Source organism: Myripristis murdjan, chromosome 7 (genome assembly GCF_902150065.1).
Source record: "Myripristis murdjan chromosome 7, fMyrMur1.1, whole genome shotgun sequence".
Classification (NCBI taxonomy): domain Eukaryota; kingdom Metazoa; phylum Chordata; class Actinopteri; order Holocentriformes; family Holocentridae; genus Myripristis; species Myripristis murdjan.
Window position 1 is genome coordinate 30908355 of NC_043986.1, and position 22121 is coordinate 30930475.

The 22121-nt window shown below is 41.8% G+C and overlaps 2 protein-coding genes across 13 annotated transcripts in view; both read right to left on the reverse strand.

The window, feature by feature from the left end:
- prex1 (phosphatidylinositol-3,4,5-trisphosphate-dependent Rac exchange factor 1) overlaps nt 1-6128 on the reverse strand; it is a 107362-nt gene extending 101234 nt beyond the window's left edge. For both annotated transcript variants that reach the window (XM_030055520.1, XM_030055519.1), the window contains exon 1: nt 5503-6128. In XM_030055520.1, the coding sequence (XP_029911380.1) occupies nt 5503-5646 (144 nt within the window). In that variant the 5' untranslated portion in view covers nt 5647-6128. The remainder of the gene's footprint in view (nt 1-5502) is intronic.
- Nucleotides 6129-8804: 2676 nt separating this feature from the next.
- ralgapb (Ral GTPase activating protein non-catalytic subunit beta) overlaps nt 8805-22121 on the reverse strand; it is a 31770-nt gene continuing 18453 nt past the window's right edge. For 4 of the 11 annotated variants that reach the window (XM_030055169.1, XM_030055171.1, XM_030055172.1 and 1 more), the window contains 14 exons: nt 21636-21818; nt 20710-20858; nt 20215-20402; nt 19297-19400; nt 18429-18581; nt 17374-17583; nt 16122-16280; nt 15716-15884; nt 15004-15126; nt 14737-14873; nt 14513-14621; nt 13546-13624; nt 12815-12963; nt 8805-11102 (listed from right to left, as the gene is read on the reverse strand). In XM_030055169.1, the coding sequence (XP_029911029.1) occupies nt 10909-11102; nt 12815-12963; nt 13546-13624; nt 14513-14621; nt 14737-14873; nt 15004-15126; nt 15716-15884; nt 16122-16280; nt 17374-17583; nt 18429-18581; nt 19297-19400; nt 20215-20402; nt 20710-20858; nt 21636-21818 (2106 nt within the window). In that variant the 3' untranslated portion in view covers nt 8805-10908. Of the gene's footprint in view, nt 11103-12814; nt 12964-13545; nt 13625-14512; nt 14622-14736; nt 14874-15003; nt 15127-15715; nt 15885-16121; nt 16281-17373; nt 17584-18234; nt 18301-18428; nt 18585-19296; nt 19401-20214; nt 20403-20709; nt 20859-21635; nt 21819-22121 lie in introns of all 11 variants that reach the window. The other 7 variants (XM_030055165.1, XM_030055161.1, XM_030055162.1 and 4 more) reach the window with 6 other exon arrangements.

Here is a 22121-nt window from a genome sequence, read left to right on the forward strand (position 1 = left end):
ACAAGACCCCAGCAGTCAGCCATAGTAACTGCTCTAAAGGCCGCTGTGAAGACTCTATGCGCTGTTTTACCCTGCACTCTCACTATATGTGTGTGTACTGGTGTGTCTGTATGACTTCAGCAGGTCTGAGATTGCAGGGAGTTGAAACCACCAGCGTTGTGGCCAGGATAAGAGCTAGAAACGGCAGCTATTTATACCCCCTGCCCAGAGAAACCTGATGCTGGTCTTTCCCACTGAGTGTGGACGGACAGAGAGGTGGAAGAGAGGAAAGAAGAAAGGAAGAGAGCAGACAGAGGCTCAAGTTTGGAGAGGAAGCTCAGGGGAGGCTTCCTGCACGTCTACCTTCCTGAGCACAGGTCGGAGACTTTGCATCTTTGTGTACGTGTGTGTGTTTGTGCGTGTACATGCGTCACCCTGTTTGTTGCTGGCGTTGTCAGTAGTAACTGCAGATGAATGCAGACTACAGTCAACAGAAGGAGAGAGTGGTGTGAAGAAGCTGTTGCTATGTACAGGCAACACACCTGCACACATAAATATTAGTATTAAATATTAGTATTGATGCATGCCAACACACATGCACATCTTATATAGACTATGTATATGTACATGTGTGAATTCACACGTGTGTGTGGCCATAAGCAAAGGTCAGGGAGGGCAGGACTTCCAGATGTTTCCTATTATTGCATTGCACTGGCAAAGTCTTCCTGGTCTCTCTCTCTTCTCCCTGTCTCTCTGTCTGTTTCTCTGTCCATCCGTCTGTCCATTTGTCTCTCTGTCTCTGTCTGTCTCGCTCTCTCTCATGGGAATCATGAGGGACAGTTAAAAGCTGACTAACTCATTGACTGTACAATTCCAGTGTTGTCTTTAGCGGGCAGGATGATGCAGAGAGACGTGGGTCAGCATGGTCACTCATTTTAAAAACACCAACAGCTCTCAAAACGGCAAACCCCATTTTTATGGTTTTGAAGGAAAATCCCTCATGGCTACCAAGTATGACACCACTAACCATATTCATGTCATAGATAGCCTACATTTTGGTGGATCATGGTAGGGAAAATCCAGTTGCTTGGATTAAGTCAACAAAACGCTAAACCCTAAAGAAAATGCCCACTGATTTATGTCACAAAGACATGGCCAATTCAAACACAAACAAGGGATCCGTTGCCACAAAAGCTTGCGGAGAGCGGCTATCGCCATATACGTGGAATTCGAACAGAAATAAGCTTGTTCAGATGAGGGACTGCTTTCACTACTTGAAATGGCAATTGGTTTAGAGATTCAAAATGATAGCGCTGAGCGAAATGAATCCTCTAATCCGTCTTTTCACACTCCCAACCCCCTTCTCACCTCTCCTCCTCCCTCTAACCCTACATGTTTCCCCCTGCAGCACATTGGATGAGCTGCTTGGCGCTGGTAATTGCCAGGGGATGAGGGACATGCAGAAGAGCTGAGATGCCAAAGCCGGATAAGCGTCTCTTTTGTGTGTCATTGCGATCGTTCGCCTATCGATTGAGAGGCGCCACCGCACGAGGCTAAACATACAAGAGGTTGTGGCAGAGCACAAAAGGGAGGTGGAAACTAAATCAGCAATAAGGCAATGGAGAATGGGGTGGGCGGTCAACAGTGGGCTGTCTCTCCATCAACTACTGTTGATTTCTACCCTAGACCTGAGGGAAAGCCCCTAATAGGGTGTAGATGACTGAGGAAAACAAACCCATCAGGCCTGGTAACGAGGTGAAGCTGTACGGATTTAAAGGGGAAAAAAATCCACCCCAAAACAATTCCGCACTGCTTAATAGGGCTGAACAAGTGATCAAAACATTATTGAAATCGCAATATGGCCAAGTGCAATATCCAAATCGGTAAAAAGGTAAAATGTGTGCTACAGAGACACCCTGGCCTACAAATTGTATTTTCCAGATGTGTAAAAAATTAAAAAAAATAAAAAAATAAAAAAATAAATCACCATCATCACCATCATCATTTTAACACCTTTTTCAGTGAAAATTACATGCATACTGCAAGAATTATCACTCCTTTTAAAACAGTAAATCACATCTCAATATCTGTAAAATTGATTGCAGTGGGTTTTTTTACCATATTGTTCAGCTCCATTGCTTATAAATAGCACCCTGCATTGCTGAGTGTATTTTGTTGTTTGGTGATGCATTTTCTTATTCCCATGGATACCAAGACAAACACTGAGAGCATGACGTTGCATTGAGATATTTCTATCACAGCTGCCACAGAGAAAATGTTTCAGCTATCTAGAGCATCAATATGAAACATCAGGATTGTCAGTCCCCAGGAATCAAAGAGATGCAAATTTGCACCGACATGTTACAATAATACAGGGGGAAATTCATCACACAAGAGGCAAAGAGGCCAATTTTTCCTTTGACAGTAGCCTCAATCAAACAGAACAGACAGGGTATGACGCGCACTGTCACTACTGCTCTCGAAAACCCAAAAGCAAAGGCAACAACTTCACTACCCTTTCTCTTATTGGCTGAAAGGCAGTCTGGGACGTGCAGGACAAAGGAAAGTCATAAATTACACTGCATCATCACAGAATAACTTCTGGGATGCATCACATACTGCAGGTCAATGATTTGAAACAATGTAAAGGGATCAGGGAGCGGGTTGTTCCTTCAGCACACTCTGATTCCATACTCACACACTTTTCACTCCCTAATTATCGGCTTTAGCGTCTTCAGACAGTGGGACTGGTTACCTCCACACACATTCAACCCCCCAGCCAGCCTATATCTTTACTGAAACCATATGTTCTGCAAGCTCCCACAGCCTGGCTCCCCTTATCAACACCACAGTGAGCTGCATGGTGACAAAGCCCCAGCTCCCACCCAGAGAAGGGGAGCTGGCTTGGCTGGACCCTGGAGGGGAGAACATGGGAAGGATTAGTAGAGGATTGGGCAATGGGGGATAGATGGGGCTTTTTTTCTTCTTTTTTTAAACGTCCTTGGACTCCTTTAACAATGTACACCACCAAGCCACAATACTCCAACATACTAAACACATACTATTCTAGTACAAGTGCACAAAGCAGCTAATTTTGGCATTAAAAGCTGATATGTATCTGGCATCTATTCATGACTTTCCAAACTCCTTAGTGCTTTGAGAAAATTATCAATTGAAATTATGCTTTACTGCTGCAGGGCATGCAGTATCATTAAAAAAGGGGAGCATTCAGAGGGTAACCGCTTTCGAAATCTGACTCTTTTTTTATGTACTCACACAACTGGTGGCTGAGTGGGTTACCAATTAAACCTCTCTTATGAGCTACTGCAAAGATATCAGAAATGGTATCTCACATGCATTCTTTCTAACTGTCAGGGTCTGGGTCAAAGTCTGTCTGGCACTTTTCCATATTACTCCTCAGGTCAGTATGGCTTCCATCAAGCAATTGGGATGATGGGGAGGAGAATGGTGGAAGGCAGACTAGCTCCAAACCGGCACCGACTGCCTCCAAATTTCCACAGGAGAGGAAACCCAGACTTCACTGAATCTTTGGCTTCTTTCTTTATCAATATACAGGAATTGGGGGGGTGGCGGGGTCACAACATGTGGTCTGTCTTGCAGCGGAAGATAAGTGCCGGCTGACTCTTGTGCAACTGTGAAAGGAAGCAGTGCCCTGAAGGTCCCAGACTGGCCTCCGGGTGTTAAACTCTGCTTTCCCTTGACTTGAAAACACAAATGTAAACCTCAAATTCATTGTGTGAGTTTGCCCAGGCCTTGGCACCAGAGCTCCATCCTATGCACTTAGTTTTGAAAAAGGATCCCTGACAGCTGAAAGGTCAGTTGAACCTAAAAGTGTAGTCTTGGCGCTACAGCGAGACCTGTTTTCATGCAGAGATGAACCCAATTATTTCATGGGTAAAGAACTTTGACGGAGTTCCCACACACGACAGCACGAGAGGAAACCGTGACCACGCTTGACCGGTAAATGCTTGCCAGATGTTGAAATGCATAGAATCATCTCCACGCTCGCAAGAAGCACCCTATAATCACAGTAACTTAATAAAAGGGGAAAACCTGTTAGAACAGCAGTGGGGTGGCATAGCGAATGGGGAGGTACTCTGAATCAACACCAGCTAAACTGACCTCTGACTTGTTATGAAGGGGAGAAAGAGAGGAGAGAATTTCCCAACAGGATAATAGGATAATATTGTTATTTTGCAGAATTTGCAACCAAGGTCATTGCCTTTCTTGTCAAAGATGCACGGGTCACCGTGGCTAACACAAACGGCTTGATGCAGTGGCTCAGCAGGGAAAACAAACCACCTGCACTGTGCATACAGAGTGACAGAGATGACAAGGTGAAGGAGGGGAGGGGGAGGAGAAAGACAAAGAGATGTGACAAGGGAAGGTGACAAACTGAAGAGGCGCCTGCAGGTGGGAGCCCAGCTACCCAGGTCCTGTGCTGATGACTTAAAGTAGTGTGTAAAATCACCAGGACAGTCATTTATCATGCCTGCTGATACACAATGTGTGAATAAGTGACTGTGCTGACGAATAGTGGGATGTTTGCAGGGGAGAGGGGGCGGGGCGGAGCGGAAATCTCATGAATATCAATTAAAATGCAAAACAAGTGTAAACTGGGCACTCTCCTTTGTAAACCCAGGTATGTGACTGTAATCAGAGCTTCAGTACAATGGGATGGAATACAATACTACTGATGTCTCCATCCACATTAGGGAAAGATGTAAATTTACTAGATTATTTTAGTATGGGCACTGGGTACAGTTAAGTCTGCTCACTTGCCAACAGCGCTGCCCTCTAATGAGAAGCACGGCAGAAAACTGTCAACAATACATACAAGAGAAAATCATGTTATATCTATATGTAGTATATGTCTATCAAACGTGAGCATACTGTCTCCATCCCCTGCTGCCTGTTCAACTTACTTAACGGCTTCATGAGAGAAACGAGTTACTGTCATAATGTTCACTGTCCGCTCTGTCATATTGAGAGAGGCAACTAAGCCACAAAAGCCTGGCAGTTTGCGGCTACCTTGTTTATCAGCAAAGCCACATTACGTAAAGTATGAATTAAGACGTTTTACCAATTTACAGGGTCTATACAAAAATTCGGCATGGGAATAGTCCACCAAGCAGCACTTTATTCCGGTGAAATTTCAACTTTTAAACCAGGCTCTCAGTGGTTGCCACGACGCCCGCTACAAACGAGTTTTGGTGGGAGAATAACAGGCAAACCAATTACAAAAGTTCAATTTTTATTGTTAATACGTTCGGGTTAACGTATAAAATACATGCCGGATTGAAAAGTGTGTCCTCTTGTTTCTGTTAATCTCATAAATCACGTTTTCGAGGTTGTGCAGCTTTGCCGATAAGCAAGCTAACGTTAAAGTGCCATAATTATGTATGACATTTGGCGTACAGGTGTCTCCCCGCGCGAGAAAACGGAGCAAGAGAGGGGTTTAGGTCAGCACACGCAACGTGAAAACACAATGTCAAATCTTACCGACTGGAGGAAAAGCAGTGTCCGAACATAATCCCTCTCGGTGTTCAGTATTTCATTTAAAACGCAAAGCCTGAGTCGCTGCTGTCGGTCCGAGTCCTTGGCGGCGTGGATACCGTTCTCCAGATGCCCGTCTTCCTCTTCCATGGTGCTTATTCAACCCGTTGAAAGGTTGCTCCTCAGAAAGACTGTGCTTCTCCAAAGTATCCACACTTCGCAGAGTTGTTGCTTCAGTCCATTTTGCAGCGGCAAGTTTCCCGAAAGCTGCCCCCGGTCAGTGATGCGCAATGCGCCACACTCTGGAGATCAAGTAACTTCGCCAAAAGTAGCCAAGAGCAAACACACGGAGAGGCTGGCAGTCTGCGCGGCGGCCGCGACACCAGCTGAGCCCCAAACCCAGCAGCAGATCAGCTCACACTGAGGGGATGAGGGCGAGGAGGAGGAGGGATCCTGTCTTCCGAAAAGAGAAGTGGGATCAGCAACAAACACTTTTCTAAAAGAAGAGATAAATCAAACACACATAGGAGCCGGGCGGCTGTGAGGAGTCAGAGTGTGTTTGAGCATTTGAACACACCGGAGCCAGTGGCACAGATCGCACACAGGGGCCACAGCTCCCCCGACCACCGCTGCTCGGAGCGCACTAAATGTGACAACAAAGCTAAGGGGCTGTCCCTAACCACCAGGACACAAACTAACGTTGAACTGCTGTAGTTTCACCACAGTCCCTAAAACAGACTGAACGACCCCTATGAGCAAAAAACAGAGGAATCCTGTAGATAAAATACTATAAAACAGAAAACCTTTAACATGCAGCTAATAGGTCACAGGTGAAAAATGATATCACATACAATGTAATAGCCTACCATAGAAGGTAGAAAAAGTACCATCTCAAACACAAATACAATATGGATTTATATATATGGCATATGCATCCATATGAAATACCCAGATATTAAGTATTAGCATTTCACACACTTTCATATAGACATAAACTGCATGCCCAACAATAATACAAATTTATGTGTCCTCCTCAATTCTTTGTCACAAGCATTTAACAATATTGTAATCATATGCACATATATTGACTACATTCAGTACATATACAGAAGTTGTATGTTTAGTTCATATACTTAACATATAATAAATGATATTTCTCTGGTATAGGGGCATATGTTCATATATGAGACAAAATGTAAGTTTACCATTCATGCAAACCCCTATAAGGTTATTCTAATATTATTATGGTGATGCCACATAAGACAAAAAGTAATAAGGTCAGTAATCTGAGCAGCACAAGCACACTTTAAGTGTCTCTTTTTAGGTCAGGAATTTTTTGGATTTCACGGAATGTACTTGACACATGAACACATGAAGTTAAATGAATGCAACACCGACACCGACACACACACACACTCGAAGAGGAATCCCTAGTAAGTTTAAAGAGAAAGGGCCCTCTGGCGTCCAGTCGCAGGTGCAGCTCGGTGTGTCAGCGAGGCTGCAGCTTGTTAGGCCGTCCTCGCCTCATCCTGCTGGAGAGGAGGAACCGCGTGCTGATCCGCTCGAGGCCGGTCTCGAGACCACTTCTCCCACAACTTGGCCTTCTCGTGCTGATTTTGGCTCGTGCTGGTCACGGTCTCGTGCCTGTTCCGACTTGGTTTCGGCCACTACTGGATGCTCATTCGACCTTTTCCCATCCTATGTTACATTATGTTTTTTCTGCTAAGTACTGCAAACAGTGTAAGGGATTACTCCTGTGTATTTTATGATTTGGCTCCCAAAATTCACATTTCCCTTAAACGTCCCTTTAAGTAGCCTCAAATTTATTTATTTATTTATTTATTTTATTATTATTGTACGAGTGTCACATACATAGGCTATTCTTTATCTGCTGGTTGTAAATGTATGTCTTGCAAGGTTGTTATAGATAGCTAAAATAAAACAAAAAAACTAAAACTTGGTGTGAAAAAACATTTTAGTGAACTGAAATAAAAATAAAAATAAACAACTAAGTGAAATTATATTGTGTACTTACAAAACTAAAGTAAAAATCAACAGAAAATGTCTTTAGTTTGAGTCAGTTTGGTCAGATGTGTGAGCACAAGCAGCCTCAGGAGGCCTTGGTGCTGATGTTGAATGGGACGTCAACATGACTGGGAGTCACAAAGTGCTGGAGTTTAATACCTATCCTGACAGACACCCCCTATATTATTAATATTATTTAATAATTTTAAAAAACAAACAAAAAAACTAAAACTAGTACTGAAACGAATAAAAACAAACTGAAACTAGCAAAACTGCTCTGGAAACTAACAAACTAAGTTGAATTGGAAAAAAAAAAAACAACTAATGAAAAATACAAAAGAATAGTAACTGTAATGTCTTGTGCAGGCTTGGACAACCATGTGCCTGATTAGTTCCTCTTCTCTGTGTGAAGGTGGGGTGATTAGTGAAATCACCTGGTGGAGGTTTTGGTTGGAATGAAAACCTGCAGACTCTCGGCTCTCCATGGCACATGATTGGACACCCCTTGTGCATCATTTTAGACTGGTTCCCTTGTAATTCAGCAGGGAATGTTTGGTATGTTTGAAAACCTTGGGGTCGCCAGTAGAATTTAAAATAAAGTTCTGTGGGTTTTAACAAAGCTGAGATGTGCAGCAACGATGAACCCACCAAAAGGACCAGCAGGGTGGAAGAGCACGTCGATAGATGTGACAGAGTTCTTAGCGATATTACAAAACGAGTATTTCAAGGTTAGTTGTTACGGAGGATCAAATACAAATCAGAGTAATGTGCCAGTGGATTCGATTTTCAGTTAGACTATGTAAATGTTTCCACATAGCTTGAGGAAAAAGGGGACACACCTGTTTCAGCAGCTCCTCCCAAGAAGCCGTTAGGCTCCAGCATCAATTACAACTCATTGGTGCCTGTATGACAGTTGACATCCTGTCTGTGTGGCTGCCAGCAGACCAAACAGGAGCATAGCTAACACCACAAGCCACTTCTACAAAGATCATCTTTCCCATGCCTGCTGCAAATATCCAAATTGTTTGAACAGTGTGCCATTTAATTCTATGAAACACTTTCCTTTTCCTCCTCTGAACTGTGTCAGAAAATAATTGTTGTTTCCAGGGAGAAACTGTCTATCTCAAAATAATACTTTTTTTTTTTTTTTTTTTGCCCCCACTGGCTCCACTGGGTACAAACTCCAGGGCTGAGATGGTAATATAAAAAGCATAAAAGTGAAACTTCATTTTATTCCTTATGAACATCCTGTAAACAATGAAGTCAATTAGGATAGGGAGAAATTAAAAGGTCATTAAGAGTTTTAATTGATGCATGTTACATTCAATACCCATTGTGACGCTCCCACACATTGCATACATACATAACTTGCCATTTCAACCGAGGAATGCAACAGACAACTTGTATATGCCTTACACTATCATATATTTACATATCATCCTCCGTTTCTGTACATGGCAAATCCTTAAATATGACCAAACATCAAATGAGTAATTTAGAATACAATGCATGACTGATTGTATGCAGTTTCTTTGAAGCATATTTAATGTACTTTTCCTTCAAAAAAGGCATGTGCACAAAGCACGGTCATTAAAAAGTGAGTCACACAATGGATTAGACATGACAGGTTAAAAACGTATTGACAATGCCTCCTCTTCATTCATATTTCACAAGATAAAACTCTTCCTTCAGCAGGGTTTTCATTCAAAATGCAGACAAGTACAAAACGACATGTAAGGTAACCAAATGGAATAGAAAATAAATGAAAAATGTGCTCAGTGCATTAAGACTTTTCAATATAACGAAGAAACTAGAGGTGTTTGTCCTGTTCCATCTCTGTGATAAATAAATTCACATTGTTACAGGCAGACAGTAAAAGGGCTTGCGTTGAAACCAAAATACAGTGAGAGAACAAAAATGGGCCAAACTAATAGTGAAGCAAAAAGCTACCAAAAAATTTTGCTCACCAAATTCCTGTTATTCAAACTGAATCATTTTGATGGACTAATATTCTCTTTCCAGGTTCAGAATTAAAAATGACAGTTTTGATTAGCCAAAAATTGTTTGGAAATGCAGGATGCTGTGGTTGTGTTGGGTCTTGGCAGAAAACTGACTCAAAAGTTAAAATGCCACTGTGATCAAATCACCTCAGCCCTGCAAAAACCAAGCAGTAGCCCATGAGTTCTGTAACTGCTCTTTCAATCGGGAAACCTAAACGTTAGCAAGTCTCAAGAGTATAGAACTTCTAAGGTGATCAGGAGATTGAAACGTTCAGAGGTGTAGTAACGTACGATTCGTTAAAAGTGACCAATTTGTTTTTCATACGATTCTGAGGAGTCCCTGTGACTCCCTGTAGTGTCAATGATTTTGACTAGCTTAACAAGCATATACGCGCACGCGCACACGCGCACACACATACACACACACGCATACAAACACACACGCATACACGCGCACACATACATACATACACACACAAACACACACTGTAGTGGCTGTAGTGAGATGGGATGACTTTCAGACTGGCACAGTGACATCTCAGGTGTCAAGATCACATCGGCACACAGTAAAACAACACAAGAGTCCTATAAATCAGCTGGAAAATCAGACAAAAAATATTTCACAAGTATCTGTGTGCTCAGTCTGTTGCCGCAATGGCCAACTCTATTATCCCACAAGGAAGACTTGGGACAGGTGTCTGGGTGTAGAAGACAACTTGCTGTAAAATGTGACAGTTGGTTTATGCTGTCAATCATTTTCTCCACTCCACTGAAGCCATCTACCTTAAAGCAGCTGCAATAACAAACATGTTTCTTATGTTTTTATGATGCTACCCAATTTATCTGCTTACCATCTGCCTGTTTTGTTAAACAGATGTGTGAATCTGGTTTTAGATACAACTCCCTGCATTACTTAACCATGATAAAATTCACTGTTATCACAGGATTTCAAGGCCAAATGTAACTTGTTTTTTTTTTTTTACCATGTCAGAAAGGCCAACAGGTCAACTGTTCTATTGCAATTAAAGAGAAGCAGAATCCCGTGCCACAAAGCGTGAACCTAAACGAGGATAGACAGTCACTGCTGAAATTCAGCCATCCAAAGCTTCAATGGGTGGCTGAGCCAATGTAGAAATTTAGCTTTTTGCACCGTGGCATGGTTTTTGACACTTTGCTCTCTGAGTCAATGGCAGACAGTGTTAATATATGTGTTGATATAAATAACAAAACAGTACAGTATAAATATAGAGATTCTGTGCGTGTGTGTGTGTGTGTGTGTGTTTGTTTGTGTGTGTGTATGTAAATGTTCTATATGTGTGCAGGAGAATGTATGTGGGTGGGTGTTCCTGTGTGCACTTGTGAGCCAGTGTTAGGACAAGACGGGGGGTCAGAGGTGAAGTCTTCCCTCCCCCACCTCGTGAAACAGCGAGGTGTAAAACTCGGGCTCCAGTTGCTTGTTGCGGTAGCGTTGGACGATCTCGGTGATCTTCTGCTTCCGACGGACGTGAGGCGGGTTGTACAAGTCGCTTTCCAGGCGCTTCCTTCGGCACACGTTTATGACCGTCTGACGCACGAGAAACCCTGGGAGGAAGACGCCGACGAAGAGGCTCATGAGTTAAAAGTAAGCAAATGTCACAACATTTAAATTTTTCAACAGATTGTTCACCCATGTTGAAAAATCTGATATTATTTCACTTCCCCCTATAGTCCAGTAATTTTACGCCAAAATTGGGGTCAACCTAGGACAAATTGCAAGAGAAGCAAACTCAACTGATTTTGTATCCTCAGTTTGTCCTGAGTGAGGGGAAAAAAGTCCCAAGAAATCCCATTGGTGGAAAGTTTTGAAAATCACCTATTTATGACCACATGTTACTAAAAAAACACCCTTTTTAACACACAGGTGAAAGGGGTAATAAGAGGGCTAATAAGAAATATAAGGAATAAATGCCAGAACAGATATTTAAACAGTGAATTAAATGGTAAATGGTAAATGGACTGCATTTCTATAGCGCTTTTCTGGTCTACTGACCACTCAAAGCGCTTTACAATGTTTTTGCCTCACATTCACCCATTCACACACACATTCACACACTGATGGCAGAGGCTGCCATGCAAGGCGCCAGCTGTCCATCAGGAGCAGTGAGGGGTTCAGTATCTTGCTCAAGGACACTTTGACACACTCTGGAGGAGCCGGGGATTGAACCGGGAACCCTCCAGTTACCGGACGACCGCTCTACCTCCTGAGCCACGCCGCCCCTATGATTAAATTAATTAAAATTAAATTAATTAAAAGGTTACTACATATATAGTAACCTTTTAATTCACTGTTATATAGTAACCTTTTAATTCAAGGTTACTATATGTATAGTAACCTTTTAATTCACTGTTTAAATATCTGTTCTGGCATTTATTCCTTATTAGCGCATATCAAATCAGATAGTGTGTGATATGCATGTGTAAACAGAATAATTCAAAGAACTTGTAATTGACTTTTTTCTTGTCTTTGTGTGTGTAATCAACTTGTGAATTTTTATAGTGATATCTGAAAGTAAAATTTTGACCCCCTTTCACCTGTGTGTTAAAAAGGGTGTTTTCTGGTAATATGTGGTCATAAATAGGTGATTTTCAAAACTTTCCACCAATGGGATTCCTTGGGACTTTTTTTTCCCCTCACTCAGGACATACTGAGGATACAAAATCAGTTGAGTTTGCTTCTCTTGCAATTTGTCCAGGTTTTTTCATAAAATGACTGGACTACTAGCTAACAATCTGAAAAATAATTGCCTTAATCCAGTCAAATAAGGATTACCATCACTTTTCAAGTGTTACTTTCCTAGACTACCGAGTGCACACAGATGATAGTTTCGCTCAAATCACTGTTTAAAATAAGTAAAAATTTTACAACACATCATCAAACTCTATCATCAGTTCTGAAACACATTTTCAAACTGTTTATTTAACTGTCGTGATTAATAGCTAGTTATATTTAAGAATGTAAGCTGGGGGTGAAGCCAACCTAAAAGCCAGTATCCAGCACTCAGTGATGAAAGCAAGATAGCACCACTCCTGTCCCACATAACCGCCAAGGGGGGAAGTGAAATAATATCTTTTTTTTTTTTTAAATGCATGAACTATGCCTTTAAATAGCAATGTCAGAAAATGATCTCAATCCTATTGCAATGAATGGCACATACAAAATTTCCTGTGGGAATCCTGTGATGGCAAGGCAAAAACAGGAAATGGGGATAAAGGTAGGGATGGACAAAGACCGAAGGAGCCATGTCATGCATTACCTAGCGCCCTGCGGCTGACCACCATGCCATCCACCAGGGGAATCACCATGCTGAATTTGCCCACAGCTCCATGCAGCCGAATCCTGAACAAGCCTGTCTTCAGAGGGTGGATGAAGATCAGCGGGACATCCTTCTCTAGTAACCCTGACCTGGAGCAAGAGCAACAAAGGAAAGACAAAAACAGAGAGAAGAGGTTGCAGCAGAATTTAAGTTGTAATCGAATCAACGAAAACATCTTTAAGTATTTGAGAAAAAAAGACAGTCCTAAAAACAATGCGACAAAATGGACTCAACACAAAATAAAAACATAAGCAGGTTTCAGTGCGATACTCTTGCAGTCCCAATGATCTTCTGACTCACTGAATCCTGGGCTGAACACTGGAGCGAGTCATAGTAGATATGTGAACAACATGAAGCATAAATTGTACACCTCTGGTCGCCGAGGCTGCTGCACGTAACTGCCTGTGGTCTTGTACTGACTTTGCATAATGTCATTGATAAGCGGTGTAAGCAAGCTCTGTTGCTCTTTGAAACATTCTTTCAACTAATGACTAGGAGTCTCAAGGAGCCATTGCTGCAAAAGACAGTTAGAGATTGGCCTGTAACTGTTAAGCAGTGCAGGGTTGTCCCCTGCTCCTCACAGAAGCATACACTGTCTACTAGATCTGAGCAATTATTTTTGGGACTAGCATCCATGTAGCTTTCAGTTAGCCACTGGCTCGACACTGTACCTGCAGGAAGCGCTATTGCTCATGCTGGCCTCCAAGCCCGTGCTGGTTTCCGCCAGGAGATCAGACAGCGGGAAGTTCTCTAGAAATCAAAACACAATAAGATTCAGTATAGTGTTACAAGCCTCAGTGAATTCAGGTCATTTCGGACCCACAAAAGCGCAACAGGTCTGACATTAGCACTACAATGTATAGGACAGCAATAAAGCCAATCGATACACCAGTATACAGGGTTCCAACTCAGTTAAAGCTAAAATTCATTGACATTTCAATCACTTTGTGACTAAAATGTTTTAACTCTGTGACCAATAAAAAAATTTAACACTTGATGTTATTTAAATTCATTATTCTAATTTATTCTGTGGGTAATTTAATATAAAATGACTACAAATGAACATAAAGGTTTAGTGAATAACTAGTTACTGATTTTTTGATTTACTGAAGCTGACATAATTCCATGATATTCCAAGAGAATTAAATAACAACTTATTAAATCCCCAGGTTTCCCTGTCTGGAGCAGACTTCTCAAAAACCCACAGCATTCCAAAGAATTAAGATGCTGATTTTTTTCTAAACAACTCCCATTTTGGGAATTTAGCTGACAGTTTCAATCAGGGTGACCTGACTGACCTGGAGCATGATCATGACCCTGAGGAAGGCCACAAGCTGAAATGTGTTGGTCTATCATAAAGTTGATCTTTATGCTACATGTGGTGTTGGAGGTTCTACAGTCTTAATCAGGTTGACCTACAATGACTGAAACAGCAGAATGAACTTCAGTTCCTGGATGCCAAAAATTACAAGGTACCAAGAATGAAGAGTGTTAAGGTCAGGGGCTTAGTGCCCTCACAATATTCATGTGATCACAAAGTGCAAGGAAAACAAATAGTTGAAAAGCTTTTTTTCCCCACCAGTAGCAGTCCCAAACTGCACGGGGAACGCAGAGGTAGTGGAGGCCATGTGTGTTTACCGATATCATCGAAGCGTTCCACCCAGACCACAAACACTTTTGTCTCAGGACCCAGCAGAGGAAACGACTTTCCTGTGGATGACCTCTTGGTTTTCACCAAAGGACTCAGCTAAAGAGAGAGCAGAGGTTAGGTTTCAACAGCCCCTAAAACATATTAAAAAATGTTGATTAGCAATCATAGTCAGTGCGACCAACAAACTGTTCATACACAATCCCGTGTTTACCTTTTTGGCAGACTCCAGGTTGTCAGAGTGGTTGGGGAACAGCTCCAGTGTGAGATTGGGTTGTTTCAATAAACTAGGCATGAGGTCTGCGTTGGTGTCAGCCTCCACTGTGGAGTCACTGTGCACAGACGATTCCTCTGGGAAACACCAAAGGGAAAAGGGTTGCTTTCTAAATTATGTTGAGTCCCATGCTCTGCTTTTTATTACACATCAAATGCACTTGAAATTCAACGCCACAAAGAAATTTCAAGAATTTTAAATGCTGACCGGAGTTTTCAGTTAAAGATGGAACAACGAAGGCAACCTCGGTCAGAGCGTCAGCATAGTACAAAACTTTCTTCTCCCCGTTGAACACTGAACCTCCTGTGTCCTCTGGAGTAGCTGCCTCTTCTGCAGATATAAAAATTAATCCACATTGTTTAACGTGTACTTGTATACCTCAAACATTAAGGGCTACTGCAATACCCTTTGGGCCAATTATCACTCTAGCTAAACATCGTGTGAAACATGACCCAAGGCATCTTTATTTTTATCCACATTTACATTTTAAGCCCAGCTCTCACATTTTTCATGAACACCAGCAGTATCCAGATCCAAATCAGTCCCATGTGGCTGACAACTCACAGCAAACTTCATACATGGGAATGTCATATGGGTTGTTATGATATAACCTCATCAAAAGCAGATGTGTTTCCATTCTGTATTTGGTATGACGTTCCAGATACAAAGCAACAAGGAATAAACACTGAATTTTGACCCAAAGTTTGACCCAGGTCTCATCTTGTCCACAGCTGACCAGGGTCGTCTTGCAGAACCCCCTGACCCAGATGCACCTTTGGAGATAGATGACTGACCTGCACATTTCCCAGGTCACTAGTCTGTTGTTAAAGTGGTGTTAAAATCAGTTCTTTTGCCAAACCATGCCTGGGGGCTACACAGAGCTTTCAGACTGAATGCTGTATTGAGCTTTGCAGCTTACCTGTTTGTTGTGCATCATTGCTGTCAGAACAGGAGTTAAGGGACCAGCTGGTGTCCAGGTGTCCTGTCCATCCAGGGTGGCGTCCCACGTCCACGGGCCAGCCCAGGGACAGCAGGAACTCCAAGAAGTGGGGCTGGACGCTGGTTGACGACTCCACGTTCCTCAGGATCTGACCACCATAAGCAAAGATCCATGCATCAAAGATCCATCCATCAAAAAACACTACATGATAGGGTGTTCCCGTGCAAACATACTAACCATTAGACAACCCATTAACACATTTGCTTGATCTTGACTAAGCAGATAATTTTACTTTAATTCTCACTCAAACAACCAATTTGTCAGTTTTCACATCTTAGTTTATGCTTGTTGTCTTGCTGGAATCAGTCAAAACATATTTCCTCACCTCATGGCTGCTTTTCTGTCCAGCCCTTACATAGAAAATAAAGACAGTATCAAATGGTCGGCAAGGTAGCAGGTCCAAGTAGCTGATGTCATCAAAGAATCCTGGCAAGGACGACTCCAGGCCAATCAGATGAGGAGGTAGACGACTGTTGTTTGGTTCCTTTAGGAAATCAATCAATCAATCAGACAACACAAAGAGACGTATCAGGTTTAGACAGGTTCTACCAATCACCCAAAGAATCCCAAAATACCCCAAAATGTTCAGTTACCAGAAAGTACCCCAATGTACCCAAAAGTGCTCAGACAGTTACCCAATACCCAATCTGGAGCACTTTGGGGTACTGTTGTGTGATGAGCAGGACTCGGTTTAGACTGATACAGTACTAACGTGGTCAGTGGCCTTTGATTAAAAGAGTCAATGTTGTTCATCTGGGATTGGATGGATACATGGTTTGATTACATACTGAATAACTGATCAGTATCACGCTGGTTATGTCTCATCTGGTGATTCACACTGACTCTAATATGACATTTTGACCCAAAGGAGTAACAGGGATCCCACTCTTTTAGGGAAGTCATTTTCCAGGAATTCCAGGAAGGACATATTCAATGACTTATACATATGTTAGCCTTTGCTCAAAGATGGGCACCCTAAAATGATTCAAAATGGATAAAGTGGCACTGCATTGTAAAATATGTTGTTACTGTATACATGAAAAGAAAATATGCAAATAACAAGCTAACAATGCACAAATGTTTTGACAGCAGGCAAACATGTTGTTTGAGAGCAAACGACGTGTTGATCAAAGCGTGGATATTGTGTTTTTTAATCCATTTGACCTCCATACACGTGATACTATACAACTCCAATTCAAATTTTCCTGGTGTTTTGATAACTGGATGATAACTGGATAATGCATGTACAGGTGCTCATTATTATTACTACTATGCATTTCAAAGCAGAGTGCTGAATGCTGTTCAAATGGCCTTTCCAACCTGACAAGGATAAAAATCTGGGGAAAGACACTAAAATTGACATTTGTTGCATTGAAATTGTCAACTTTTAAAAAACAAACTAAATACTGACACAAAACTTAAACTGTCAGCTTTGATCCAAAATATTCTTACTTGCATTGAAAACCCTGTACTGGTTGAATTCTAAATATATAAAATCAGATTCAGTGAATTATAGCAGATGGTTTGAACAACAACTAACTACAATATACAAGTAACAACAATAGACAATTAATAACCTTCAGTGCCTCCAGGGACAGAAAGCCAAAGTGAGAGAGGAAGAGGCGTGCTGTCTGGAACTCCTGGGAGGGCGGAGGGGGCTTGCAGTCTGTCTGGGGGTCGGGGAAAGGCTTAGACCTCCACAGGTCCTCGCTGTGGCGCTCCAGGGTGTTCTCATACTCTATCTGCTTGGTCATCATGCTACGAAGTCTGTCATGCTGAACCTCCAGCTGAAAGGAGCAGGGCATAGGACATGTCTTACAGTGTGGAAGATGGTGCAGCTGATGGTGAATGGTGATAGACTGACTGCATGAGCTATATGTTAATGCACAAAGAGTGAGTTATGTCCCATAGTCCAAATACCAGAGTTCCACCTCCCAAAGCCAATGCACAGATTCACCAGAGCTAAAGTCTCCATTGCTGTCAAATGAGCAGCAGTGTTCAAGATGTTGCACCCTAACATTTCAATTGAAAACTAGAAAAAAGCATAATGATGGTAATGGTTTATGTCTACAGTTTTTATCAGTGCCTGTTACATGATAGTAAATCCACAGAAAAAAGGAGTAATTGAAACAGCAATCATACAGAGGTGAGAAAGTTGTTGTTAGATTGGAAATTTTCCATTAGATCTACATTTAAGAACCTTTCAAGGTACAAAATTCCACTTTTATGGACAATATGCTTAATGGTAATGAGCTTTAGCACTGGATGCAAAAGTAGTGTCTCAGTTAAAGCCTAGCGAGAAAACCCCCAAAAACACCATCAAATGTTTGCCACCGGTCAAGAAAAACAATTTTCATAACAAACAATTGTTTGTTATGAAAAGCCTTTTTTCCCCAATAGACACCAAGGTGAACTCTGAACCCCTTTCAAAAACTCACATGTGGGTCATTACACTTCAGTGTATTTGTAGCTCTCATGTCAGTCTGCCAGCCCATACAACACACCTGAGTTAGCGTAATAATAAATAACATCAATGAAAAATTTGCTGCAAGTTCATCTGAAAATAAGTGGATATAATGACAATACAACGAAACAAAAGGGTGATGGTGGGGTCAACAAGAGGCTCTCTCACCTCCTTATTGACAATGTCATCCAGGTCAGGGATGCTGACATCAGCTTTGACAAGGGGGATTTTGTCCACTTCTTCAGGGAAAGGCCTCTGTTTGACGTTGTACTTGATACCCACGTCATTGTTGGGCGCCGGACGGCTCTCAGGAACAAACACCTGCTGTATGGGAGGAGAAAAGTGAATGGAAATGGACAGATATGGAAAATAGTTTAGTGTCATCAAGGTAAGTACTAGCGTGTCATATGATCTTTTTCAACATGAACACAGCCATTTTGAGTATGTATTCCCACGGCTGCCTACAATTTGTCTGTAGTATTCCTATAGTAACTCTATGGCGGGTTACAAACAATGTGTTTATTCGTGCCGCGGCACAAAATTTAAGGCCACCGCCTCCGAATTCTATGTGGATGAAAAAACACTGCACATTGTCAATAAATATTTTAGAGACATCCCCAGAATTTCTTGCAACATGTTTTTAGGGGAGCTCATGTCTTCTTATGGGGAGTTTTCATTCATTAACCAGCTGCTTCATAGCTGACCTGCACTTCTGCTTGCATTTGATCCATCAGCTGACAGCTCTAGTGCGATGCAGACAAAAGGCCCAGGCCTGAAGACACTTTAATGCAAATTGCAGGCCACCTCCGAAGGCGTCCTGAGATCCGATCACTCAGGACGCATTGAGGACGCTGCTGTTTACACCTGAACTTAGAGATGCAGGCTTGTGATCGGATTTCTCAGGATGGATGTTGATACCAGTTGGGAAGAGGGCCTTCATTAATGTCATTAGTAACACCTGGGTTTACCCTGCTGTTCATGTCAAAATGGCTGCTATGTTGGAGCTTTTGTCCACAGCTATGGTTTGTGATCTCACCCTCTGATTGGCGCGAGCTCCTCTGGGTTGGTGGAAAAGCTGCATGGTCCAGGCATGCCTACCAGCTGTCCCTCGAATCAGAACCGTGACTGATGGACTGGGGTCTGTGAGGACAGAATTCATCATCATTTATGAAGGTGGAAGATGGCCATTTGGTTAGTGAGCCACAAGCTGGTAAACTAAAAAAAATGCTAGAGGCCAAGAATAATCTTCACAAGCCAAAATGATTAATAGACATTTTTCCTGGAGCTATGTCAACCTACCTATTTTCTGCACTATTTTTTTTTTTCCAAATTATAAGAGGAGAGTGTCTGCAGGTATCAGAGAATTAAATTTAATACTTTTTTCAACTATTTCTTATTCAAATAAGTACTGCAGGTAAACACACAGTACTTTAAGTACTGTAAATTTGGTCCAGGTCAGAGGTCAGCTTTTGGTAGGAATATGAATTTTTAGAAGTTTATAAGTGTTAAAGTAGGTGGTACTGTGATAAATCCACCCATTTTTTTAAACCAAGAAAGTTTAAGGTGTATATAGTATAAGGATTTTCTCTCTACAGGTTCAGGAGATTTTTATAACATCAGAAATGTTGACTGTAATACAGATAAACCTGATTCATTAAAAAAAAAAAAAGAAAAAAGAAACAAAAGAAACAGACATCTAAATGAAATTATAAAAATGTTATGTTGAAATTAAGACCTCAAGTCAAATTTAAGACTAATGACTTTTAAGGTCTAATATTGGCAACATTGAATTTAAGAGATTGTCTGACTTTTTAAGGACCTGCAGACACCCTGAAGAAAGCAGTCTGGCACACATGCTCAGTCTTGCTTTGATCTGATTTGCTGTCAGAAAGAGTGCACGGTGGTCTTCAAGGACGTCTGCATGTTTACGGAATGTCTGTCAATGTCTGCTCACTCTGCTCATTGCCAAGGGGCTGCTCCAGCATGGCCAGGATTACAGAGTTATCCAGGACAAAGTAGCGGAAGTTGCTGGCTCCTGTGGCGCTGAGTCTGGCATATCGGATCAGGGTGTCTTCATTCAGCAGGCTGCAGGTGGAGGCTGGCCCGCTGGGAGAGGGGAAGGCCCCCAACACCTGCATGATACTGGGGAACACCACACCGACACAAGGAGGGACATAAATGTGAAGAAGTGGGGTCAGTAGGTAAAGCAGGCGTTCCTAGCTCCTATCCAACAGTTGTCTGTGTGCTCTACGGACATTATGAGGAAACTGGGTCATTGCAGCACAATAAGATACACTATAGATAAAAAAGAACAAAGAGATAATTTACTGAGAATATTATGCTGTCTGTCTCTGCAGTTTCTATGTAATCTATGTAATCTTACAGCCCAGCTGTCTCTTTGCTGGGCTGTAAGAATAGATATGGGCCTGGAGCACAAAAAGACTCTCACCAGGACAGAGTTGCCTCAGCAGCGTCCTTCACCCTCATAGAGGCTGGGTTGTGCTCCTTCTCCCCTTTATGTCGGACTTCCTGTTCCTGCCGAGACTTGCTACCAGAAATCCCCAGCTCCACAATCTCCAAGACTTCTACCAGACAGTCCTGCAAAAGAAGGGGAAAAAAAACTTGGTGCACCACCTAAATTTGGCTGAAGTCTTTCTTCTTTGCATTCAGATCCTGAATTTATCACTGAAAATGCTAATCACATTCTAATTAACTTTTAATTTGTTCCTATAGAAGAAATACCTTAACTTTTTGCATTTTAGCGCTTTCATTTTCTTCAACCTTTTATCACCACGTTGAAGATGTGATATGTTCACACTTGAGTTAATTAAAAAAAAAAAAAAAAACAGCATGTTAGCACTGTTAATATTTTTCATTCAAACCAATGGATTCTGCTAGCCAGAAACAAAATCACAACTTTATTGCTAGTAGTATAACTACAATGACAACTGCTAACAATGACTGCCTTTTGTGTACACTCAGATCTCATCAGTAGATGGGATAGTGAAGTATTCCATCACTGAACTGTCAAATGTAAAAACCATATCCCAATTACAGTATCCTGAATAAGCCTGTATCTCAGTTATGAAAAGCCTTAATGAAATACCTGATGTACTCTGATATTATCCAGGATACTGAGGCATGCAAACACAGGTTTACAAGCAACGTGTTTGGGGGGCATAACTCTATCCATGTAATACTGTCCAGCCTAACCAAAACCCATGTCCATACCAAATACTGAAAGGCCATTTACAAGTAAATTGGACACGACAGTAGATAATGTGTGACTCATGTTATCTGTTGGACTTACTAACTCTAACTAACCTAATCTGATGTAAAATTTTGGCCAAATGAGAATCTATCCCTAAGGCTTACCTTCTCATCCAGCATATCAGGATGTTCTGTGAGCCACACACACAGAAACTGGAAGGCAGCTACAATCATGGAGTGGAGGTCTCTGGATTGAAGAGGAGCTGGGCGGCTACACTGGTAAACAATATAACCACATATAGAGCTGACAGCACGTTTACGGTCTGCCGAGTCTACCTGGGCCTTTACCTGCGAAACACAAAAGTGGAAGACACAAAACAAAAAAGGTGCAATATTAAACTCTCTGGTCCATCCACTTGGGAGGAATTTATATCAGCTATGGTGCTGTGATAATCACAATATGCTGTCTTTCAGTATTTGAGAAATTTCAAATTGGAAAAGTTACAGTTGTGGTAATGGTAAACTTAACAGTGAACCTCTGGGGTTTAATTAAGTTACTGGGGTATTGGGTGAGGTGGCCCTAAAGCAGGTACTGCTTTTTGAGACTTGGTAGGGGAACATGGAAGACATATTCTTACCTTGGCCAGGTCA